The 27302-nt window shown below is 43.8% G+C and overlaps 1 protein-coding gene across 1 annotated transcript in view; it reads right to left on the bottom strand.

The window, feature by feature from the left end:
- LOC126101371 (uncharacterized) overlaps positions 1-27302 on the bottom strand; it is a 422171-nt gene that overhangs the window by 352880 nt on the left and 41989 nt on the right. The window contains exon 2 of the mRNA XM_049912038.1: positions 21562-21699. Coding sequence (XP_049767995.1) covers positions 21562-21642 — 81 coding nt within the window. The 5' untranslated portion in view covers positions 21643-21699. The remainder of the gene's footprint in view (positions 1-21561; positions 21700-27302) is intronic.

Below are 27302 nucleotides of genomic sequence, written 5' to 3'. Positions count from 1 at the left end.
TGGCTACTCGGATCCCATTTTCAGCAATTCATGAACTTCATGTTCCCGAACAACGAAGAAATTTGTATGGATGACAATGCGCCATGTCAGGCCACAACTGTTCGCCATTGGTATGAAGAACGTTCTGGAAAATTCGAAAGAATGATTTGGCTCTCATCGAACGTATATGAGACATAATCGAGAGGTGCATTAAATCCGTTACGAGCATCACTTTCGCAATTATGAACGCCTATAGTGGCAGCATGGCTAAATATTTCTGCACGGGGCTTCCAACGACTTATTAAGTCCACGCCACGTCAACTTTTAGCACTATGTCGGGCGAAACGACGTCCGACACGATGTTAGGAGATATCCCATGCCTTTTGTGACCTCAATGTATTTTAATTTTTACTTCACTCAGAAATGCAGTCACATGTCAGGATGAAAAAAATACAATAATTTGTTAGTCAAAATTGGACAGAAACATTTATGAAGCAAAGCTTTGGAAGAACTGGGACTACATACATTCCTTCGAAATCTGTAAAATGATTGAGGGAAGTGGCAAATAAAAGACTGTTCCAGTTGGTGTGTAGAGACTATGAGACTCGAGACATACCATCAGACTTTCGCAAAAATCATCCACTCAGTGCCAAATATAGCAAGGCAGGTAACTGCGAGAACTACCGCACAATCAGCTTAACAGTTCATACATCCAACCTGCTGACAAGAATAATATGCAGAACGATGGAAAAGACAACTGAGGATCTATTATATGAGGGTTAATATTTGGCTTTAGGAAATGTAAAGGCACCAGAAGGGCAATTCTGATGTTGTGCATGATAATGGAAGCAAGACTTAAGATACTTTCATTGTATTTTTCGACCTGGAAAAATGTTCGACGAGGTAAAATGGTACAAGGTGTCCGAAATTCTAAGAAAAATATCTGTCAGCTGTAGAGAAAGACGAGCAATATAAAATATGTATAGAAACCAAGAGAGAACAAGAAGAATGGAAGACCGTGATCGAAGGCGTCGGATTAAAAAATGTGGTCTTTCGTCCTTGCTGTTCAGTCCGTACACCGGAGAAGAAATGGCGGAAATAAAAGAAAGATTGATGAGTGGAATTAAAATTCAGTGACAAGATTAGCCGATGACATGTTATCCTAAGTGAAAGTGGAGAAGAATTACTGGACCTGCTGAATGGAATGAACAGTCTAATGTATGCAGAAAATAGACTAGATTGAGAGTAAACTGAAGAAAGACTACATGTAGCAGTAATGACATTAATGAAAATCTTAACTCAGAAGTGGTGACTAGACAGTAGGTAACGTGAAGGAATTCTGCCACCTTTGAAGCACAATAAAACATAACAAACATAGCAAGGACGACATAAAAAGCAAACTAGTGGCTTTCTTATACACAAGAAGTCTACACATTTCAATTACCGGCCTCAATTTGAGGAAGAAATTTCAGAGAATGTACGTTTGGAGCACTGCATTGTATGGAAGTGAATCGTGAACTCTTGGAATCCGGAAAAGAAGAGGTTCGAAGCGTTTGAGATGTGGTGCTGCAGACGTACGTTGAAAATTAGGTGGAGTGGCAAGGTAAGAAATAAGAGAGTTATTCCCAGGATCGGCAAGGGAAGAAGCATATCAAAAACATGTACAAAAGAAGGGAGAAGATGATAGGAGATGTTTTAAGACATCAGCGAATAAATTCCGTGGTACTAGACGGAGCTATAGAAGGTGAAAACGGTAAGAAAGACAGAGATTAGACTATATCCAACAGATAACGGATGACGTGGAGTACAAGTGCTACTGTTAGATGAAGAGATTGGCGTAGTAGGGGAAAGCATGCAGCACATCAAACCAGTCAGACAACTGACGAAAGAAAAAGAAAAAAGTTAAGTGACTGACTGTTTATCGAGAACCAATCAGTGATGCTGTTGAATATGTCATTTTTGCCTCTTCTGTTGTTCCAGTTCTGTTGAGATTTATTATGATGATTGTATCATCAGCAATGAGCACTATTACTGCTCCGCCAGTGTACGATATAAGGTCATTTATATATAGCAAGAACTTGAATGGTCCTAGAACTGGACCCTGTGGAACACCAACAGTAATTTGTCCCCATGCAAGAGAAATATTCGTCATGAGAGCTGAATGAGGTATAGCTAACATATCCTTTCCTTCGTATCTGTTAAATCTGAAGTGAACAAATTACTCATTGTGCCTTTGAAGCTGTAGTCTCTAAAAGAATATATTATTTGCACCATCTAATTCTTTATATGTTGTTGTTGTGGTCTTCAGTCCTGAGATTGGTTTGATGCAGCTCTCCATGCTACTCTATCCTGTGCACGCTTTTTCATCTCCCAGTACCTACTGCAACCTACATCCTTCTGAATCTGTTTAGTGTATTCATCTCTTGGTCTCCCTCTGCCATTTTTACCCTCCACGTTGCCCTCCAGTACTAAATTGGTGATCCACTGATGCCTCAGAATATGTCCTACCAACCGATTCCTTCTTCTAGAGAAGTTGTGCCACAAATTTCTCTTCTCCCTAATTATAATTCTTTATATAGTTCACGGAAAATCCCTGTAAGTGAAATCTTGTCATTCAGGTATTTTAATACACAGTCATTGAAATAGTGGTTGGCATGTTCAGTGGCTTCTGGGATGCAAAACGTGAGTGACTTAGCATCTTATATTTGCATTGTGTGTAACCATTCTTAATTATTCTACCTTCTCTCAGTCGACAGGTAGTTAACAAATAGGCTCATACCAGTTAATACCTGTATTATTACCTTTATAACAGAGGGTCTAATAATGGCATAAGAAGAAGCCGTGTGAAAGAGATTCATTAACCGTATGACAGAGCACAACTGTTTCATGAAAAGAATATGCCGAGATACCGTTTGTACAACAAAAAGTAGGAATATGCATAATTACAGAATTGATGAGGTGAATGGCTCACCATGGACGTTACGAAAGGCAATTTACATTTACTGCTGGACGAAATACAAGCATCCAAACACATCTAGCAATATTTAGAGAGCAACATACACGATATCCACAGTTAAAGTTCCAGTTACAAAACGCTGCAGAAAGGGAACCGACGCACAGAATCATGTCAAATTTGAACAGCATATTACTGACGCAAGAGGGGAAACGTCATGTAACGAAAAAAAAATTGATAAAAACATGTTGCTGTAAGAGTCAAAATATGCACACCAACAAATGCAAGACATTCGGCTGTTCGATGCTTTGTGTCCGAGGTGCGCAACATGGCTGTCTCCATGAAGGATCGCGCGCTGCTGGTAAAGCTCTTTTCCAAGAACCGTGACTGCGTGCGAGTAGCCTTGCAGAAGTTGCGGACACTCAAGGGTATGAAAAAAAGACATTAGTGCTATGTATGCTACGTGTATGGAGAAAATCACTACAGAATTCAAAAAGACAGGTTCTTTTTAAGTGCACTGTTGGAGAGGGAGGAAAACAATTGTTCCGGCGTCTGTCGAGGATGTAGCCACAGGATTGCAGGAGGGATCGAGTGGTAGTGTGCAAACATGCAGTGCACGATTTTTGAAACTGCCTACTAGCACGGTGGATGAAATCCTACCAAACATCCTGCATTGCTCTCCACATAAAATCATCCATATTCAGAAACTGCTTCCAGCTGACCTGTCTTGCTCGCATGGAAGTGGACAATGAATGCACATGGCACATTATGTGGACAGACGAAGTCCATTACAAGAACATGTAAATACGCAAATCCGCAGAATATGATCAATGGAAAATCCTCATGCACATCAACCGATACCACTTTATTCTGCACAGGTGATTATGTGCTGTGAGTTGACAGCATCGTTTACCATACGGCCGTATTTTTTCGAGGAGATGATTCTTGCGAGTCCTGTAATCTGAACCGTCACTGGTAAATGCTTCTCGAGTGGTTGTAGGCGCTTCAGTCCGGAACCTCACAGCTGCTACGATCGCAGGTTCGAATCCTGCCTCGGGCATGGATGTGCGTGATGTCCTTAGGTTAGTTAGGTTTAAGTAGTTCTAAGTCTAGGGGATTGGTGACCTCACATGTTAAGTCCCATAGTGCTCACAGCCATTTGAATCTTTTTTTTTTGTGAACGCTATGAGGGTCTTTTTCGCATGTCATTCCAATCCGTCAGCAGCGTGGATGTGCGGGAAGGATCATTTGTATGCAAGATGGCGCTGCTGCACACATTGAACAGCCAATGAAGCGGCTGCTGCAGAGGCACTTAGGAAATGCTAGAATTATCAGCCGTCATTTCCCTTCAGCGTCCCCTTTCAGATCAACTGATCTGACTTGTGGCTGTGGGTTTATCTGAAAGACGTTGTGTTCAGTGCTCCAACTACGAACGTCGTTGGATTGAAGAGACGCATTCGCAATGCATTCTGAACGTGACCCCCGAGACATTCCGATCTCTTGTGTAGCATGCTGTTTCTCAATTCCAGCTTGTGGCAGAAAACGGTGGACAGCATACTGAACATGTCTCGCGCCCGTCTCACAACAATTAAAAGCCGATGTCATTCTGCTTTTAGTACGGCTTTTGACCCCAGGACAATTAAATACCGATTTTTCCCATTCGATGTGGTTCGAACTTGCGGTGGTGGATGGGCTTCCCTAATTAACAGTGCGACAACTGTTGACTGTCGTACTTGTGCAGTCATGTACATTAAGCAGCACAGTTGGCGTAATGTGCAACTCAAACCACAGCCGTCGTATTGCGATTCATCTGTCATTTGTAGCCGACCCTACTTACTTTAAGACGCTTTTAGTAAAATTTTCCTTTCTTCGATGATGTTACCTTCTGCGTAAATAATATGGTGTTCGAATCAGACGTCATTCTGTGCAGTGGCTCTCTCTCTACAGCGTTTGAAATTGGAACTTCAATTATGGACACCCTGTATCACGCTTTCGTAATTTCTTAATCGTGTTTTTTTTCCTCCCTCAGTACCACATTACGTAAAAAGACTGCATTTAATTCCCTAAATTGAGCTAATTTTTTCACTGACAGAGAACTTGCTTTTAATGAAAATTGTTCCATGTATTTATGTCCTTATTTATGTATAGTGCGGTCTTTTTCCCTGCCTGGATGTTGTAAAACCTAAAATGTCATATATTTGTACACTGTAATGGAAAATCACTCTATATCAACATCTACATCCGTACACTGCAAACCACCATGAAGTGAATGGCAGAGGGTAATTCACATTGTACCAGTTAAGAGGGCTTCCTCCCATTCCGTTCACTTTGGAGCTTGAGAAGAATGACTGTTCTAATTTTCTTTGTAAGCGCTGTAATTAATTTAAACTTGTCCTCACTAGCGATACGCAGGGGACTGTAGTATGTTACTAGGTTTATTTTTAACGCTGATTTTTGGAATTTTGTAAGTAGGTTTTTCTTGATAACTTGTTCCTGTCTTCAAGTCGGGTCAAACAGGCTAGTGACCATTCGTGCTACCCTTCTCTGTATATATTAAAAATCCCATGTTAGTCCTATTTGGTACGAGTCTCGCATACTTACGCAGTTCTATAGAACCAATCGTATAAGTGTTTTGCAAGCAATCTCCTTTGTAAACTGATTACATTTCCCTAGTATTCTACCAACGAACCACAGTCTGCTACCTGCTGTACCTACGACCGAGCCTATGTTATCGTCCGCTTCAGAACCCTATGAAGTGTTACACCTAAGTATTTGTATGACTTGACCGAATCCAAGTATGACGCATTAATAATTTAATCATGGGATACTGCGCTTTACCGTTTTGCGAAGTGCACAGTTTTAAATTTATGGCTGTTTAAAACAAGCTGTCGATCCGTGCACCACTCATCCGAATATATGTGCAGCTTTTTCACATGGGACTTCGTTGTAAACAGCTGCGTCGCCTGCTTCAAAAGTGACTTTAGTACTAGTATTCTCTGCAACGTCATTAATATACAACATGAACAACAAGGGTCCCAACACACTTCCCTGGGGCACACTTGAAGTTACTTCTACATCTGCCGATGACTCTCCATCCAAGATAACATCCTGTGTCCTGCCTCTAAAAAGTCCTGAATCGAGTAACATATTTCATTTGATACGACATATGATCGTACTTTTTACAGTAAGCGAAGGTGTGGTACTGAATCGAATACTTCTCGTAAGTCGAGAAATAGTTAATATATCTGACTTCCTTGATCCATGGCTTGCAGGATGTCATGTGAGAAAAGTGTGAGCTGCGTTTGACGTAATCTATGCTTTTGGAACCTAAGCTGACTGTCATGACGGAGGTCATTCTGCTCCAGATATCTCATTATCTTTGAGCTCAGAATAAGCTTTAAGATTCTACAACAAACGGATGTCAAGGATATTGGACGGTAGTTTTGCGGGTAACTTCTGCTACCCTTTTTGTAAACCGGTGTGACTTGCGCTTTCTTCCAACTACTGGGCACTGTTTTTTATTCTAGGGCTGTATGGTAGATATAGTAAAAAGAGGAACTAACTCGGCCGCAAATTCGGTGTAGGACCTCGTAGGAATTCCATCGGTCGCAGGAGCTTTCTTCAGTTTTAACGCTTTCAACTATTTCTGATCCCTCAGCTTTGCTGTGATGCGAGAATTAAATTGGGGTGATATGCCACCAGATTTTCGTTTGTACAGGAACATTTGAAAACAGTTCAGCGTATTTGCTTTTAAATGTTTTTATTACAGTCTTTGATCACAATATAAAGTCCTTCGACGAGGACCGGTTTCAGTCAGTAATGAACCAATATAAAAAATATACAACTAGGGGGCACTCTATCTTTCAAAACACTACAGTATTTCATACCGCGATATACTCTCATACAAACTGGGAATGTACTGAAAAATAAGGCAAAGCGTACCTGTTGTACACCAAGTCCTAATGTCAAAACGTATAAATACATTCAGCAAAGTATCCTCACATAGATCTAAAATATGGTGTAAAATAGACCACGACGTCCACACAGTCATTTTGCAACTGGCGTTACTGTACGAAACATACAGAAGTGCAGTAGCTACCAGAATTATGTTTGCCTATATGCTTCATAGATGTCACTACTGTGATCTTAGACGTATTCTTAATTTACGTAAGAACCATTTGCTTGTGTTCTTCATTCACGTAAGACCCATTTGCTTTTGTTCTGATACACACAATTTCACTCTCTGTCTCTTCCAGAAGTGTCTAGACACTACCTTTGCTACTAATAACAGCCTTTACGTATGACCAGAATTTCTTTGGGTTTTTAAAGAGATCTTTCGATAATATTCTGTAACAGTAGTCTTCAAAAGCTTCACGCATTTCCCTCTTGATAGCCATACGCGTTACACTTAACATCCCCGTATCTACAGACCCATACTTTCTTTTACATCTATTATACAGTGGTCTCTGTTTCCTAGGTAGTTTCTTTACAATGACTGTACACCATGGTGTATCGATCCGACCAAAAACTCTTCTACTAGGTACTTATCTATCAAGCGCATAGTCAACTATTCTTTTAAACCTGAGCCACAGTTCTTCTTCATCGTCCTCTTCAGCGTAATTCACATTGTACCAGTTAAGAGGGCTTCTTCCCGTTCCATTCACTATGGACCTTGGGAAGAATGTTTTGAGTTACTTATAGAGATACGACGCAACTGCCTCTTTATCTTGTCTGCTGAAAACATAAATCGTTCTGTTTGATTTAGTTGTCCTCTGTACTTTGGTAATCATTGTTGCTACAATAACCTCATAATCACTGACACTAGGTTCTATGTGAACATCCAGAAGAGGTCAGGTCTATATGTTGCCACTAGATCCCCCGCGAGCACGCAGATGTGCTGCAACACAACGTGACATGGACTCGGCTAATGTCTGAAGTACTTCTGGAGGGAATTGACACCATGAATCCTGAAGGTCTGTCCATAAATCCGTAAGAGTACGAGGGGGTGGAGATCTCTTCTGAACAGCACGTTGTGAGACATCCCAGATATGCTCAATAATGTTCATGTCTAGGGAGCTTGGTGGCCAGAGAAAATGTTTAAACTCAGAAGAGTGTTCCTGGAGCCACTCTGTAGCAATTCTGGACGTGTACTGTGTAGCATTGTCTTGGTGGAATTGCCCAAGTTCGTCGGAATGCACAATGGACATGAATCGATGCAGGTGGTCTGATAGGATGCCTCTCACCTGTCAGAATAGGATCTAGACGTATCTGGAGTCCCATATTCCAACTGCACACGCCCCACAGCATTACAGAGCGTCCACCAGCTTAAAAAGAGCCGTGCTGACATGCAGGATCCTTGGATTCATGAGGTTGTCTCCATACCCGCACACGTCCATTCGCTCGTTACAGTTTGAAAAGAGACTCGTCCGACCAGTTGGTGTGAAGGGCCCAGGCGAGGCGCAAAGCTTTGTGTCGTGCAGTAATCAAGGGTACACGAGTGGGCTTTCGGCTCTGAAAGCCCATAACGAAGACTTTTCGTTGAATGTTCGTATGCTGACACTTGTTGATGGCCCAGGCTTGAAATCTGCAGCAATTTGCGGAAGGGTTGCATTTCTCTCAGGGTGAATGATTCCCTTTAGTCGCCGTTGGTCCCGTTCTTGCAGGATCTTTTTCCGGGCGCAGCGATGTCGGAGATTTGATGTTTTACCAGATTCCTGATATTCACGGTACACTTGTGAAATGGTCGTATGGGAAAATCCCAATTTCTTCGCTACCGGCCGGCCGCTGTGGCCGAGCGGTTCTAGGCGCTTTATTCCGGAACCGCGTTGCTGCTACGGTCGCAGGTTCGAATCCTGCCTACCTCATGGATATCTGTGATGTCCTTAGGTTAGTTAGGTTTAAGTAGTTCTAAGTTCTAGGGGACTGATGACCTCAGATATTGAAGTCCCATAGTGCTCAGAACCATTTGAACCATCTTCGCTACCTCGGAGATGCTGTGTCCCATCCCTCGTGCGCCGACTAGAACACCACGAGCAAACTCACTTAAATCTTGATACCCTGCCATTGTAGCAGCAGTAATCAATCTAACAACTGCGCCAGGCACTTGTTGTCTTATACAGGGTGTTACAAAAAGGTACGGCTAAACTTTCAGGAAACATTCCTCACACACAAATAAAGAAAAGATGTTATGTGGACATGTGTCCGGAAGCGCTTAATTTCCATGTTAGGGCTCATTTTAGTTTCTTCCACCTACGCTCAATGGAGCACGTTATCATGATTTCATACGGGATACTCTACCTGTGCTGCTAGAGCATGTGCCTTCACAGGTACGACACAACATGTGGTTCATGCACGATGGAGCTTCTGCAGATTTCTGTCGAAGTGTTCGTACGCTTCTCAACAACAGATTCGGTGACCGATGGATTGGTAGAGGCGGACCAATTCCGTGGCCTCCACGCCCTCCTGACCTCAAACCTCTTGACTTTCATCTATGGGGGCATTTGAAAGCTCTTGTCTACGCAACCCCGGTGCCAAATGTGGAGACTCTTCGTGCTCGTATTGGGGCGGCTGTGATACAATACGCCATTCTCCAGGGCTGCATCAGAGCTTCAGAGATTCCATGCGACGGAGGGTGGATGCATGTATCCTCGCTAACGGAGGACATTTTGAACATTTCCTGTAACAAAGTGTTTGAAGTCACGCTGGTACGTTCTGTTGCTGTGTGTTTCCATTCCATGATTAATGTTATTTGAAGAGAAGTAATAAAATGAGCTCTAACATGGAAAGTAAGCGTTTCCGGACACATGTCCACATAACATATTTTCTTTCTTTGTGTGTGAGGAATGTTTCCTGAAAGTTTGGCCGTACCTTTTTGTAACACCCTGTATAGGCATCGCTGACCGCAGCGCCATAGTGTGCCTGTTTACTTACCTCTGTATTTGAATACATGCCTATACGAGTTTCTTTGGCGCTTCAGTGTATTTCCATCATGAGTGGGATTCCGGAAAATCTGTTCTAAGCAGTTCCCTGACAACGAATGAGTGAGCACGTCGAAAATAGTTTAACTTGCGACGCGAAGTGTAATACTTGGTGCTGATTTTTTATTGGCAGTGAGTACACGAATAGTTTCGCTGGTTACCTTCCCCTGAGCAACATGATGCAGTGCAACCCTCGGCGTCACTCTCACAGCACAGAGTAATAATAAACGACAACTGAAAGCCGCGCGGGATTAGCCGAGCGGTCTCAGGCGCTGTAGTCATGGACTGTGCGGCTGGTCTCGGCGCAGGTTCGATTCCTCCCTCGGGCATGGTTGTGTGTGTGTTTGTCCTTAGGATAATTTAAGTTAAGTAGTGTTAAGCTTAGGGACTGATGACCTTAGCAGTTAAATCCCATAAGATTTCACATACATTTTTTTGACAATTGATAATTTTTGGCACACGGTCTCGAACCCGTTTTCATGCTTCTCGCAAACAGTCGCTTTAATCATTATATGATCTGATCACGCCTCCAAGTTTGACTCAAACATTCACTGTTACTGACGTTCCTTCCAATGATTTCCTAACCCTGTTAGCAGAGATTCTGTCACGGGGTACGTAAAAATAGCGCCGCTACCGAAACAGAATCGGTAGAGGACAGTGGCTTACCCTGCCGGAAGGGATGTGTGTATGAAATGAAATAAACTGCCCGATGGGAATGAACTGAGCAGAGACGTATGCCACAGAATATTTATTACAATGCAGGATCAGCACATTTATCTGAACGCTCTGCAAGGAGCCCGTACGTAATATCAGAAAAGGGACTACATTCTACAGCCACAGACGCTTACCCAACTTAAATTCCATCGAGCACGTATTGGATGCTATGGGGAGACGAACTGCCGCACGTCCACATGGGTCAACGACCATCCAGCAGTTATCCACGCTGGTGGAAGATTGGTTTAAAAGTGGTTCAAATGGCTCTGAGCACTATGGGACTTAACATCTGAGGTCATCAGTCCCCTAGAACTTAGAACTACTTGTAACAAACTAACCTAAGGACAGAATGAGATTTTCACTCTGCAGCGGAGTGTGCGCTGATATGAAACTTCCTGGCAGATTAAAATTGTGTGCCCGACCGAGACTCGAACTCGGGACCTTTGCCTTTCGCGGGCAAGTGCTCTACCAACTGAGCTACCGAAGCACGACTCACGCCCGGTACCCACAGTTTTCCTTCTGCCAGTACCTCGTCTCCTACCTTCCAAACTTTACAGAAGCTCTCCTGCGAACCTTGCAGAACTAGCACTCCTGAAAGAAAGGATATTGCGGAGACATGGCTTAGCCACAGCCTGGGGGATGTTTCCAGAATGAGATTTTCACTCTGCAGCGGAGTGTGCGCTGATATGAAACTTCCTGGCAGATTAAAACTGTGTGCCCGACCGAGACTCGAACTCGGGACCGTATAGGGCCACACTCCTAGAACGTAGAGCTACTTAAACCTAACTAACCTAAGGACATCACATATATCCATGCCCGAGGCAGGATTCGAACCTACGACCGTAGCGGTCGCGCGGTTCCAGACTGAAGCGTCTAGAACCGCTCAGCCACTGCGGTCGGTCAGGGAGCACTTTTCGGAGCGCGCATTGCAGTCTGCGGTGACCACACATCCTATTAAGACCCGTGTCCCACCTTTTGTAATGTCTACAGGACCATCATAAGTCGCGGTAACTTCCGTGTAACTATTGTCTTTGAATAAAGTGTCGTTTCTGTTCGTTTCATTAAGCATTTCTTGCAGTTATCTTCTGTATTATAGTGTAGTAATTTTTTCTACGAGTGGTCCAAGTTTCATGGAGCTATGATACTTGCTGAAGTTACGTTCGTCCTTTAGTATTGCACACCAGTGTACTTGGCCAGTCTGCAGATATTGCGGTGGGATTGTGGCACCCCCTAAGGCGTCGTAAACGCTGTCGTAATCTGTAACTACGTATACCGCAGTAACTGTGACACGCAGCTGGTGCTTTCCGAAAATCATAGTCTTAAACCCAGTTTACAGTGGTTTATGTTGCGCTACGAGAGGCATTCTCTTCGGATATTAGCAGGTGGTTGAAATAGGGAGGCCGTAGGTCACGATAACGTTCAGCCTGAGGAGTCTCGGCAACTGCCTTACTGGTAATGAGCTCCAGCTCCGCCTCTAATTGAAACAGACGACGATCCGAACCGAGCTTCCACACAGGGATAAGTCCGCGGTGCCCCCTGCAGGGATTGCCTCTAGACAAGGGATAATGGAACAGCGGGCGGCGACGGCGGCTCTCGCCCTCGGGCAGGCGGGCCGCTCAAGATCTGGGAGGGTGAGGAGCGAAGAGCAGCTGCGCATCGATTGCGGTCTGGCCGGCTTCCAACACGTGGACCCGCTCGCGGATTCACTGCACTTAACTGCCAAGTACCACCCAACCCCGCAAACCTCCAAGTATAGCTTACTGTGACCCCCTTATCTGGCAACACAATTTATTAATTAGAGTAACCCACCCCTCCTCTCAACAGTGGCAAAAAAAAAAAAAAATTCAACATCATATCGTCCACACTAGTGTGTAATAGAGGGAAATAACGGGGAAAAGTGGAAAATAGAAAGGCAAAACGTGGAGGAAAACTGTAAAGGACCTACATGTCACAATTGTGATGTCTTTAGGAAAGAAGCAACCTTCTCCGAATGGCCACCAGCTGCAGGTATGTTTAAATGCGGTGCTACTGGCAATGTGATGATGCGATTTTCTGTCTCTAGAAGCCATAAGCTTTATTTCTATATTTCACATCTTAGCTGTCATAAAATGAAGTGAGATACCACACTAACACTTATCATGAGATACTGAACCAACTGAAACGAGGTGTGATCCGGTTGGCTGCTGTAATAAAAGATGGAGGAAGAGGAGATTAGTGTTTAACGGCTCGTCGACAGCGAGGTCATTAAAGACGGACCACCGACCGAGGTGGCGCAGTGGCTACCACACTGGACTCGCATTCGAGAGGACGACGGTTTACTCCCGTGTCCGGCCATCCTGATATAGGTTTTCCGTGATTTTCCTAATCGCTTCAGGCAAATGCCGGGATGGTTCCTTCGAAAGGGCATGGCCGACTTCCTTTCCTAATCCGTTGAGACCGATGACCTCACTGTCTGGTCAACCCAACCCAAAGACGGAGCACAAGGCCGAATTAAGGAAGGGCGGGGAAGGAAATCTGCCGCACCCTTTCACAGGAACCATCCCGGCATTTGCCTGAAACGATTTGGGGAAATCACGGAAAACTTAATCAGGATGGCCGGACGCGGATTTGAAACACCATCCTCTCGAATGAGAGTCCAGTGTGCTAACCACTCCTCCACCCCGCTCGGTAAGGATGGAAGAATTACATTCACTGCTCCGCTCCGCTCGGTGAGAATGGAGGAATCACATTCGGACCAGCGAGATAAAATATATATTTGCGTTCCTCAATTATTACTAATTATCATTAAGAATTTTTTCACAATAATAGAGCAAAACCTGTTAATACTGAGGTATCATTACGTAGTCAAATAGTTCAAATGGCTCTGAGCACTATGGGACTTAACTTCTGAGGTCATCAGTCCCCTAGAACTTAGAACTACTTAAACCTAACTAACCTAAGGACATCAGACACATCCATGCCCGAGGCAGGATTCGAACCTGCGACCGTAGCGGTCGCGCGGCTCCACATTGCAGCGCCTAGAACCGCTCGGCCACCCCGGCCGGCTTACGTTATCAACTTCATTTTATTATCGACTTTTGGAAAACACTTGAATAAACAGAAAGAGGCAAATTCCTTCATTTGCCATCGGCCCCGTGCCGAATGACCAACTACCGATGCAGTTTGTCCTATACAGTTACAGTACTTGCAGGTTACGAAAAGTAGTGGAGGAGACAAACAGTATGGCTGCACGGACGGCGCATGTAAGACTGCTGCACTATGAACAACGCAAAGTTTAATTGGGCTTAGAAAATGTAATTTGATTTGTGAAATATTAACAATACTTTCTACCATGTTTAGCAGTATAAAATGCTTAATACTTAAAGTGTGATTCTTGTAGGCATACGCTTTACCAGAGAATATCTGTTATCAGTTTTCTGTTTTTGTCTGATGCAAAGTGCAGAACAAAAACTAGATGGTACTACTATAAACTTCGGCACTTCTTATTACAGAACCTTCGCCAACTTATTAGTAGTTCCATTATAGCCTCAAATCAAGACCAGCGGACTCACCATCTACGAGTTACTCCTCTGCTGGGACGACAATACTGCTTGAAAGCGCCAGATTGGTAAACAGTTTCAGAAATTCTGCGTTTTGCTTTGTATGTGCTCTCTGTGGTAACAAGGAGAGAAGAATTGCAACCACCATCACTCTAATGACTTACTTGTGTTATATTCGGCCACTACGTGTATTAAACACAGGAAACCAATTACAATACAGTTTATCACTCCTTCCACCACAAGGGGTCAATTCACAAATCCAAAAAAAGTTTTGCATCACTTTGTTTCCGAGAGTTCCCGAACCAGTACAGAAAATTGGCATAGAGATCAACATAAACATCATTTCCGCCTTTTTTATTGCTCATGAAAACCACACATTGCATGTTGTACCAACATACAGCGAGACCTTCAGAGGTGGTGGTCCAGATTGATGTACACACTGATACCTCTAATACCCAGTAGCATGTCTTGCATTGATGCATGCCTGTAGTAGCATACTATCTACAAGTTCATAAAGGCACTGTTGGTCCACATTGTCGCACTCCTCAACGGAGATTCGGCGTAGATCCCTCAGAGTGGTTGCTCGATCACGTCGTATATACACAGCTCTTTTCAATCTGTTCCAGGCATGTTCAATGTCTGGAGAACATGCTGGCCACTCTAGTCCAGCGATGTCGTTATCCTGAAGGAAGTCATTCATAAGATGTGGACGATGAGGGCGCGAATAGTCGTCCATGAAGACGAATGCCTCGTCAATATGCTGCCGATATGGTTGCACTAATAGTCGGAGGATGGCGTTTACATATCGTACAGCCGTTACGGCGCCTTCCATGACCACCAGCGGCGTGCGTCGGCCCCACATAATGCCACCTCAACGCCCCAGGGAACCTCCGCGTTGCTGCACTCGCTGGACAGTGTGTCTAAGGATTTCAGCCTGACCGGGTTGCCTCCAAACACGTCTCCGACGATTGTCTGGTTGAAGGCATATACGACACTCATCGGTGAAGAGAACGTGATGCCAATCCTGAACGGTCCATTGCCGGCCGCGGTGGTCTAGCGGTTCTGGCGCTGCAGTCCGGAACCGCGGGACTGCTACGGTCGCAGGTTCGAATCCTGCCTCGGGCATGGGTATGTGTGATGTCCTTAGGTTAGTTAGGTTTAAGTAGTTCTAAGTTCTAGGGGACTTATGACCTAAGATGTTGAGTCCCATAGTGCTCAGAGCCATTTGAACCATTTTGAACGGTCCATTCGGCATGTTGTTGGGCCCATCTGTACAGCGCTGCATGGTGTCTTGGTTGCAAAGATGGACCTCGCCGTGAAGTCGAGAGTGAAGTTGCGCATCATGCAGCAGAGTTTGAGTCGTAACACGACGTGCTATGGCTGCATGAAAAGCATTATTCAACATGGTGGCGTTGCTGTCAGGGTTCCTCCGAGCCATAATCCGTAGGTAGCGGTCATCCACTGTAGTAGTAGCCCTTGGGCGGCCTGAGCGAGGTATGTCATCGACAGTTCCTGTCTCTCTGTATCTCCTCCATGTCCGAACAACATCACTTTGGCTCACCCAAGACGCCTGGACCCTACCCTTGTTGAGAGCCCTTCCTGGCAAAAAGTAACAATGCGGACGCGATCGAACAGCAGTATTGATCGTCTAGGCATGGTCGAACTACAAACAACAGGAGCCGTGTACCTCCTTCCTGGTGGAATAACTGGAACTGATCGGCTGTCGGGCCCCTCCGTCTAATAGGCACTGCTGATGCATGACTGTTTACATCTTTGTTCGGGTTTAGTGAACAAAGGGACTCTGTTTGTGATACAATATCCACAGTCAACGTCTATCTTCAGGAGTTCTGGGTACCGGGATGATGCAAAATTTGTTCTTTTTTATGTGTGTGTAAACGTTTTCAAATTTGTGTCATAATTTCACTCAATAGAACAGATATCACAAAATATGACAGGCCCTGAACAACAAAACATACCAGTAGATTTTGAAGTATTCCAGTGTAACCATGGACTAAAATACTGGTTTCACCAGTAATAGTTATTTACCGTATGATGCAATATTATGCCTAGAAAAATTTCATGTTAACCGACTGACCGCAGAAGCCTAAGCAGTTGTATGTATTTAACATGTTTGCAAGGAATGCTGTAACAGATACGCCACTCGTAGCATATTTCTGAGGATATTGTCATGTGATGCCTAGTGGTCTTGACAGCGATGGACTAGCCACAAAGTGTAATTTCAAACTTTTTATTACTGTTTCGGGAGTCAGAAAATTTTCGTTCAATAGAAAGCCATTCCACAACAGAACTGGTACCTTGCCTCACCTACTCAACAAAGACCAACAGAGCTTACATGTGGCTTAGAAGAGCTTTCTCCAAAAACAGTCATGTAACCTGTTTAATAATCCAGTATGCATATCCGACCAGTAAATCAACTCAATCAGTACATCAATCAGCAACTAAGATTTTTTTTTTTTTTTTAGATTTACTTTCATCCCAATTGATCCGTAGTGAGGAGGTCCTCCAGGATGTAGAACATGTCAGCAAGACAATAATATCTGACAAATATTTACAACTGAATCAAATAAGCTAACGTACCTACCACAGGTCCCAAGTGGAATGATCGTCATTTTTTTTAATGGACACGATATGAAAGAATCATTTTACAAACACTAATGCACTGAATTTAAAATAAAAAAGTTTTATTTATTTATAAGATAATAAACATGTAATAGAACTACTAAACACTTATTTGCAATGAACACATTACTGCACTGAAATGGTGCAGAAGTTAAATTGTATTGACACAGACACACACACACACACACACACACACACACACACACACACACACACACACACACACACAAACACACACTTATTTACAATGGTTCTTCTGAGAAATTCATCAATGGAGTAGAAGGACTTGGCCACCAATAAATCCTTTAGGCTTCTCTTAAACTGAATTTCATTGGTGGTTAAGCTTTTTATGGCTGCTGGAAAGTTTTTGAAAATGTGTGTTCCTGAATAATGCACACCTTTTTGTACAAGAGTACGAGTCTTTAAATCCTTGTGAAGATTATTCTTATTTCTAGTACTGATTCCACGAATTGAGCTGTTGGTTTGAAAAAGTGATATATTTATAATGACAAATTTCATTGAGGAATAAATATATTGGGAAACAGTAGTTAGTATCCCTAGTTCCCTAAACAGGCTTCTGCAGGATGTTCTTGAGTTCACACCACATATAACCCTTACTGCACCTTTTTGTGCCTGGAAAAGATTAGCTTGGCTTGATGAATTACCGCAAAAACATGACATTATGGAATGAAAGTAAGCATAGTATGCCAGATTTTTCATTTTTATATCCCCTATGTCTGACACAATTCGCATTGCAACTAGAGATTTGTTAAGACGCTTCAGCAGTTGTGTGGTGTGCTCCTCCCAGTTGAATTTATTATCAAGCTGTGATCCCAAGAATTTAACACTGTCCACTTCTTCTATCTGCTTGTCATCCCTTGTTAGGCATATACTCGTGGGACGCCCCTTACAAGTTCTGCACTGCATATACTGTTTTTTTTCATAGTTTAGTGACAAAGAATTGGTTAGGAACCAGTGATTAATGTCTATAAATATTTTACTACCTGATCTTTCTAAGACTACACTTCATTGGCTATATATTGCAATGTTTGTATCATTGGCAAACAAAACGAACTTGGCATCTGGTAATGTTATTGATGAAAGGTCATTGATATACACAAGAAAAAGTAAGGGCCCTAAAATGGAACCGTGTGGGACCCCACATGTAATTAGTTCCCAGTTGTATGGTGCCTGATAGCTTAATACATGTCTCTTTCCTAATAACATCCTTTGTTTCCTGCCAGAGATATAAGATTTGAACCATTTTGCAGCATTTCCTGTTACACCATAATATTCTAATTTTCTTAAAAGGATATTGTGATTTACACTGTCAAATGCCTTTGACAGATCAAAATTAAGTTCGTTTTCACTGCAAGTGTAGATAGCCTTCTAAATATCAGAACTCTTTAGAAATACGAACTGCGACTTTGACAGTATGTTATTTGAGATAAGATGGTACATTACTTTTCTAAAAGTTTTGAGAATGCTGGCAAAAGTGACATTGGACGGAAATTTGATGCTATTTCTTTATCTCCCTTCTTAAACAATGGCCTAATTTCAGCATATTTCAACCATTCAGGAAATATTCCACTGATTAACAGCTGATTACACAGATAGCTTAATATGTTACTTAACTCAGAATCACATTCTTTAATTAACTTTGTTGATATTTCATCATACCCACTAGATGTTTCTGATTTTAAAGATTTTATGATGGACATTATTTCTCCTAGGGTAGTTAGGGTCAAATTCATATTATGGAAGTTACTTGAAATGTCTGGTCTGAGGTATTCCATAGCAGCATCTACAGAACCTGACAACTCCATCTTTTCGGTAACAGGTATAAAATGTTTGTTAAAAAGTTCTGCAACACTATACACATCTGCCACCAATGTATAATTTACTCTTAATGCTATTTGTCCTTCTTCATGTCTAGTTCTACCGGTCTCCTCCTTCACTATATCCCATATTATCTTTATTTTGTCATCTGATATGACTATCTTTTCCTTGTAATATGTTTGCTTAGGTGTCTGTATTACAGTCTTTAATATTTTGCAGTATTTCTTGTAATGTGCTATAGCATCAACATTAGAACTGTTTCGGACTGACAGATACAGTTTTCTTCTTGTTTTACAAGATATCCCTATTCCTTGAGTAATCCATGGCTTCTTTGTAGACTTTGCTTTAACCTTGGTTAGTTTTGGAGTAAACAGTGTTCAAATAAGGTAAGCGCTCTATTAGCAAAAGTGTTATATTTTACATTCATGCCAAGAGCACTGTAAACATCAGACCAGTGAATGTCTCTCAGGAGTGTCCTAAAATAATCAATTTTTGGCTTATTGATTACCCTCTGGAGCTCAGATTTAACAGATTTTATATGCTGTTCAGTATTAACATTTAACAGAAGGAACTGCATGTCATGGTCTGGTTTTGTAACATAATTTTGTTCATTATCCTTTTCTATAAAGATATTATCAATGGCTGTTTGTGAGCAATTGGCTACCCTAGTGAGGATCTTTACAGTGGAAATTAAGTTGAATGATAATGTTACTAACTCAAATAAATTCTTATTGGAAGAGGCTTTAAGGAAATCTACATTGAAATCACCAGCAACCACTAATGCTGCTTGAAAACTGCAAGCTATGATAACGGCTGCCAATGATTGCAATTCTATTTTAACTCCATCCAACAGGTTGCGCTGCAGTGGTTGGGCGGAGAGCACGTTGAATCTGCCACTCTGAGTACCCATTTTTTCGAAATACAGTTCTGAGGTGTTCCAATTCCTGGGGTAGACTCTCTGCGTCAGAGATAGTGCGCGTCCTATGTACTAGAGTTTTAAGTACCCCGTTCCTCTGTGAAGGGTGGTGGCAGCTGTCTGCGTGCAAATACAGATCAGTGTGCGTTGTCTTCCGATACACCCCATGGCCTAGGATGCCGTCAGCCCTTCTCTTGACCAAGACGTCAAGGAAAGGTAATTTACCCTCCGTTTCAGTCTCCATAGTGAATTTGATGTTGGGGTGTATGGAGTTTAGATGTGTAAGGAAGTCACGAGGGAGGAGGTAGGCACTGCATTTATTCCATACACAGGTGCACTCTCGGGGAAAATCGCCCGCATTCTGAAGAAACACCAGGTCGGAACTGTGTTTTGTCCTCCAAATAAAACTCGTGCACTGGTGGGGAGCGCCATAGATGACCTCAGTTTGAGGAAGGCCGGCGTGTACCAGATTCCGTGTCAATGTGGCAAGTCGTATATTGGTCAGACGATGCGTACCGTCGAGGATCGATGCCGTGAACACCAGAGGCACACTCGACTGATGTATCCGAGCAAGTCGGCGGTCGCTGAACATTGTTTGTCGGAAAATCACGCCATGGAGTATGACCGCACGAGGATTCTGGTACAGACGTCGAGATACTGGGACAGCGTTGTTAGAGAGGCCATCGAAATTCGCACCAATGACGACCTCATAAACCGTGACTGTGGCTATAATCTTAGCAAGGCTTGGGAACCAGCGATTGGGTTAATCAAGAGTAAATCGAGCAAACGTATAGTTGTGATGACCACGGCGGACAGAGCCATCACACTGACGTCATCTCAGACGCCGTCGCAATCTGTTCCACCGCGCGACCGTGGCGCGGGGCGCGGACGGCGGAGGGAGTGCGCCGCGGGCGGAGGGTATTTAAATCGGCCGCCGCCGCGACCGAACCCAGTTCCCTCTGGGCAGCCATAGCGTACGGATCTCCGTGCCGGTACGTTCACAGGAGTTCAGTCCGTCAGTTCACCTGATGATGGCGACATGTATGATCACCGAAATATTGTGCCCGTTGGACACTATAGACCGGCAGCACACCCGTGGATATTTTGATTATGTTATTCATTTAATGAAATGTACATATTTCATGAATGATGTGACGTGTTCTCAATAATCATAAAACCCGTCATTCCTTAGTTCCACACTCTTGGAATATAGAAAAAAATGTTATCGGCATCTGGCCGGACTCTGCTACTAGATACAACTGTGTTCCAACAATGACCATCCTTACCGCGGACTTCTCTACTTTCTACATAGCTGTCTGAAGATTCGTCGGACTGATCAGTCTCGTCACTGTCCATAATTGCTGGAGGAACATCAGCTTCAGAATGACTTTCATCACGAAAGTCACTTACGTTACTTTCACAGTTTAGTTCTTCTAACAACGCTTCCCTCATAGCGTTTTCCGTTAGTAAAATGTCATTCCTATGTGCCATTTTACACAGACGAATTTCACACTTTGCGACAGAACAGTTACACAATGTGTCCAGGAGGATCACAATCATTCTTCAAAACATAATTCTGTCAAAATAATTAAACAACTATGCATCAAAACTGCGAACGCCCGTCCTCTACTATGTCTCGTCAATGCTGAATTTACATTGGTGGCAGTGGTCAGAGTGACACTGGTGTATATTTCTAGAGTTAAAAAAAACAATGTGCATTTCTTCTGGAGTGACCCTACTAACTACTGAACTTTATTTTCGATCCTTGGCTTTTCCCTTTTTCCGAGGAAATCCTCAATTAGCTGACTCCAATACAGGTGTCCGTACCACAGAACACATAGCCCTCAATTTCCAGCATTAACCTTACGGCAGATAGGTGTCGAGCGCTCGCAGTGCCTGAAGGTGACGCACAGACCTCCCGGTCACAACAGTCTTACCTTGGATTGTCGCTCTCGGCCCAACAACGGTCCTGTGACTGATTACGATAGAGCAGGTGTCACTGACCTGCAGCAGCAGGTGCGGGCCGCCGCCGTTGTCGTTGACGCGGAAGACGAAGGGCCTCCCGTGGAAGGGTGAGGCGCTCATCTCTGGCGTCAGTGGCCGGCAGCCACCGCTGGCAGCGACTTCCCCATGGCACCGCCCCTGCGACATACACTGGCTTCTCAGCCACTGCAGACACTCGACATCTCGAGTCCCAAATGGTTCAAATGGCTCTGAGCACTATGGGACTTAACATCTGAGGTCATCAGTCCCCTAGAACTTAGAACTATTTAAACCTAATTAACCTAAGGACATCACACACATCCATGCCTGATGCAGGATTCGAACCTGCGACCGTAGCGGTCGCGCGGTTCCAGACTGTAGCGCCTAGAACCGGTCGCCCACCCCAGTCTGCTATACATTTTTGTATGTAAATATAATTTTAAAACCTATACTATCATATAAAGGCAAGTTGATGTTTAACACTGTTATCAAAAATCTCGAAAAGTTATTGATATGTTTGCATCATGTTCGCCACGCAGAGTGGCCGCGCGGTTTGGGTTGCCATGTCACGGATTGCGCGGCCTCTTCCGCCGGAGTTTCGAGTCCTCCCTCGGCATGACCATGGGTGTGTGTCTTGTTCTTAGCATAAGTTAGTTTAAGTAGTGTGTCAGTCTAGGGACTCACGACCTCAGCAGTTAGGTCCCTTAGGAATTCACACTCACACATTTTGCATAATGTTCTAATAAACATTTGGATGGACATTGGCGACATATATGGAAAAGTTTCTAGCAAAAATCTCAAAAAGTTCTTGACCTACTGTGGTGTGCGTACTGTAAGACCTTCGGTACAAACACCATCAGATTATCTGACTTGTCGCTCTAACGAAGTAGGCGAGTGTCAGCAATATGTCTCGTGGTCTTATCGTGGCGTGTTTATCTTCTTGCACGCTTAGAATAGTAGATTGACGGTGACCAACTTTAAACATAACTTAATTAATTTTCACACACGTTTATTAAAATAATAAAAATCATAGATATTACGTAACTTGATTCTGGATGCTGTTTACAATTGACAATCTGAAGTTCCTTTGGTCTTGGTATGTTAATCTTATTCTCACATATCTCTGATACTTGACAAAGTGTCTATACATTTCCTTCATGGCTATGTACAGGAATATGATAATCTTATTAGGCGCAGACTGAAACTTGACTATAGACTGGTACAGACTAATGCAGACTAATGCAGACTACTAACTGGAGGTCTGTACACTTGTTATAATACCTCGAGCGTTCAGATATCACTGCGCAAGTGTGATCCCCGAGGAGAAAACGTTCTACGTTAGCAGCAATCTCATTGACTGCATTACATATTAATACGCGGATCGGCGGAAGCAGGATTTGGTCCGTCTCTAAGACAGCGCCATCTCGTAGTGCGGAGACGGACGAGCGCTGCGCCTGCGCTGTTGTGCATAGCGGGGCGCGCTCTAGTGGGAAAGTTGTGTACGCGCTGACTGGGCGGAACTATGTACACAACACCTACTTTGCTTCAAATTTTTTCGCTACATGCTAATAAACATTCAGACAGATAGAGGATATATAAATTCAGTGTAAAGGTTTTTGGAAGGAAGAAAATGCTATGGTGGAAAACGTAATGTTTCGTTTTCTTTCTCGAAATCAGTTTTAACTACGATAGCAGGGCATTTAAACCATTAGACAAATTGTTTTTCCCATCATATTCGTTGTATATAATTTTAAATAAAAACTGTATACACAACAGTGTATGCTTCCTTCCTCGTACTCGGTTTTAACAGTAATCAGGAAAGATGTATTTAAGGATTATGGGCTTATGATTAGAATACTGCTACGGAATTTGAATCGACTGAAACTTTGTAATTCTACCCATTTGTAGATTAAAACTGTGCAAAATATTGTGGTTGAAGCTACTATTCTCATAGATCTAGCAGGTGGATAAGTGCACTTTTCACATATACAGTGATCCCAACCGATTTATCTACACTCCTGGAAATGGAAAAAAGAACACATTGACACCGGTGTGTCAGACCCACCATACTTGCTCCTGACACTGAGAGAGGGCTGTACAAGCAATGATCACACGCACGGCACAGCGGACACACCAGGAACCGCGGTGTTGGCCGTCGAATGGCGCTAGCTGCGCAGCATTTGTGCACCGCCGCCGTCAGTGTCAGCCAGTTTGCCGTGGCATACGGAGCTCCATCGCAGTCTTTAACACTGGTAGGATGCCGCGACAGCGTCGACGTGAACCGTATGTGCAGTTGACGGACTTTGAGCGAGGGCGTATAGTGGGCATGCGGGAGGCCGGGTGGACGTACCGCCGAATTGCTCAACACGTGGGGCGTGAGGTCTCCACAGTACATCGATGTTGTCGCCAGTGGTCGGCGGAAGGTGCACGTGCCCGTCGACCTGGGACCGGACCGCAGTGACGCACGGATGCACGCCAAGACCGTAGGATCCTACGCAGTGCCGTAGGGGACCGCACCGCCACTTTCCAGCAAATTAGGGACACTGTTGCTCCTGGGGTATCGGCGAGGACCATTCGCAACCGTCTCCATGAAGCTGGGCTACGGTCTCGCACACCGTTAGGCCGTCTTCCGCTCACGCCCCAACATCGTGCAGCCCGCCTCCAGTGGTTTCGCGACAGGCGTGAATGGAGGGACGAATGGAGACGTGTCGTCTTCAGCGATGAGAGTCGCTTCTGCCTTGGTGCCAATGATGGTCGTATGCGTGTTTGGCGCCGTGCAGGTGAGCGCCACAATCAGGACTGCATACGACCGAGGCACACAGGGCCAACACCCGGCATCATGGTGTGGGGAGCGATCTCCTACACTGGCCGTACACCACTGGTGATCGTCGAGGGGACACTGAATAGTGCACGGTACATCCAAACCGTCATCGAACCCACCGTTCTACCATTCCTAGACCGGCAAGGGAACTTGCTGTTTCAACAGGACAATGCACGTCCGCATGTATCCCGTGCCACCCAACGTGCTCTAGAAGGTGTAAGTCAACTACCCTGGCCAGCAAGATCTCCGGATCTGTCCCCTTTTGAGCATGTTTGGGACTGGATGAAGCGTCGTCTCACGCGGTCTGCACGTCCAGCACGAACGCTGGTCCAACTGAGGCGCCAGGTGGAAATGGCATGGCAAGCCGTTCCACAGGAATACATCCAGCATCTTTACGATCGTCTCCATGGGAGAATAGCAGCCTGCATTGCTGCGAAAAGTGGATATACACTGTACTAGTGCCGACATTGTGCATGCTCTGTTGTCTGTGTCTATGTGCCTGTGGTTCCGTCAGTGTGATCATGTGATGTATCTGACCCCAGGAATGTGTCATTAAAATTTCCCCTTCCTGGGACAATGAATTCACGGTGTTCTTATTTCAATTTCCGGGAGTGTATTTATTTTAAGCGACTTTTAGTTCCAAATCAGGGTTTCGTTAACTACAATAATAAACAAGGTACAGATCAGCGAGAGGAGGCAAGAGGAAATGGAAAGAGAAGGACGGGGATGGAATGGATATAAAGAGGGGGAAGCAGGGCATGGGCAGAGAAAGGAGGTAGGAGGAGATGGTCAGAGAGTGGGGAAGGAGGTGTTGGACAGAAAGTGAGGGGAGGGGGAGGAGATAAACAAAGAAAGGGGGCAGAAAATGATCAGTAGTTTCATCCAATTCCGATACACATTTAGCAATTGCTAAGTTCTGCTGGCTTCGTTGGTATACAGTATGTACTAAAACCAAGAGGCAACAATAAGACTGGAAGACCAAGAACGAGATTCTCCTCGGATTAAAATGCATGAAAGACGGGGATGCGGTCTTTCGCCTCTACTGTTATACGTCGAAGAAGCAATGACGGAAATAGAGAGAAGGGGTCACTAGTGTTACTAAAATTCACGGTGAAAGGATATAAATGACATGATTCGCTGATGACACTGCTATCCTCAGAGAAAGTGAAGAAGAATTGCAGGATCTGTTGAATGGAATGAACAGTCTAATGATACAGAATATGGACTGATAGTAACTCGAAGGAAGACGAAAGTGAAGAGAAGTAGCAGAAATGACTACAGCGATACATTTAACATCAAAATGATGATTACGAAGTAGACGAAGTTAAGGAATTCTGCTACCTTGGGAACAAAATAACCCATGACGGACGAAGAATGGACGACAAAAAAGCAGACTAGCACAGGGAAAAAGAGGGAATTTCTGACCACAATAAGTCTACCGATATTAAACATAGGCCTCATTCCTTTGAGTACCAGTGATTTTTGCCTGAAACCATCATTTTTTTAAAATTTTTAAAATGAAGTATCAGTACCTTTAGCATGAAACCAACTATGTTGTTGCAAGACAAAGACATCTACTCGTACCATGAGGTTCTTTTAGCAGTCACTCATAGCGTTCAAAGCAACAGTTGGCTCGAAGATTGTGCTTCGTCATGGTAGAAGATTGTGATACGGTTTTTTTATAGTAGGCATATCAAGGAAATCCATTGTCTGTGAAAGTAAGTATATCTAAAGTTATTGTGACGAAAATTTGAGCTTGTATTACTGCTTTTGTGAGTTGTTTAAAAATGCCTACACAGTTTTGATACAACATTTATTAGTTTTTAGGCCCATTTTTGTTTGGTATTTACAATTACAATTTGTTTCAGGGCACTATGATTTCATGGAAGTTTTGAGATACGGGATTGTGTCTAGGAAAAACATGAATATGCTTCCACATATATATCATGAAATGATATGTGATTGAAAACTGTATGCCCTATTTGCTCCAAAGTGGAAACGTCTCCTGAAAACGACTGTCCTCACTTTCTGTTCCACAGAAGTGTGTTTATAGACACCAGCCGACAGTCAGTTGCTTGATGGTATCAAGAGTGTTGGCACTGAGTAGAGATAAGTGGACATGCATGGAGTCGACCTAAGCAGCATACATCATGAGATAACTACCACTTATAAAAGGTAGATTTCAGCCACCAAGCGCTTTCTCAAGACTTGTAAGAAAGAACATTCGACGAAAGTTTGCCAAAAATGATCAGAAAACACGCCTCTCGGTTAGACTTTGGCAATGGTTTCTTTACACAAAATCATATATAATAACGAAAAAACCAAAAATGTAAATATTCCTCACTTGATAGAGGTGTTGGGAAGAACCTAGTACAAATTCCACTGCATGGAATCTAGTGTGCTTCTCCACTACGAGAGGGGGGACCAAAGGGAACAAGTGAAATATATAATATCGATAAACAAGTGAGTAATCAGATACATTACCACGATATCACCTAAGGAGCCAAAGTGGTTCTACAGACGATAACACTGAGAAAGCTCAATTCGAATTTTGAACGGCTGGAAAACCAACTGAAACTCTACAGGCCGGAGCTGCGTATTTTACCGATAGTACAGCGAAAGGCAGTGTACTGATGACGGCCATTTCTCGTGGTGAGCTGCGCTGCATGGAGATGGGGCTGTGCCTTGGAGACCGATCGAAGGGCGAGCGCGGAAAGCTGGACCAATGAAACTGCGGATGAAATTACTCTGCAGCAAGCGCGGCAAAGTACACAATCGACGCCTGCAGCGGACAGGAACCAACTCCCTCAGATTCTCTTTCGCCCAGCGCACAATGTGCGACCGATTCGCTGTCGATCAGCCTATCATAGCCTCCGCCAGGACTTTGCGTGGGAATTTTTCTGTCGGGCGCCAACGGAATATGATAATCGGGTTGTTACGT

The sequence above is a fragment of the Schistocerca cancellata genome, chromosome 9 (assembly GCF_023864275.1).
Source record: "Schistocerca cancellata isolate TAMUIC-IGC-003103 chromosome 9, iqSchCanc2.1, whole genome shotgun sequence".
Classification (NCBI taxonomy): domain Eukaryota; kingdom Metazoa; phylum Arthropoda; class Insecta; order Orthoptera; family Acrididae; genus Schistocerca; species Schistocerca cancellata.
This window is presented reverse-complemented; position numbering and strand designations above follow the sequence as displayed.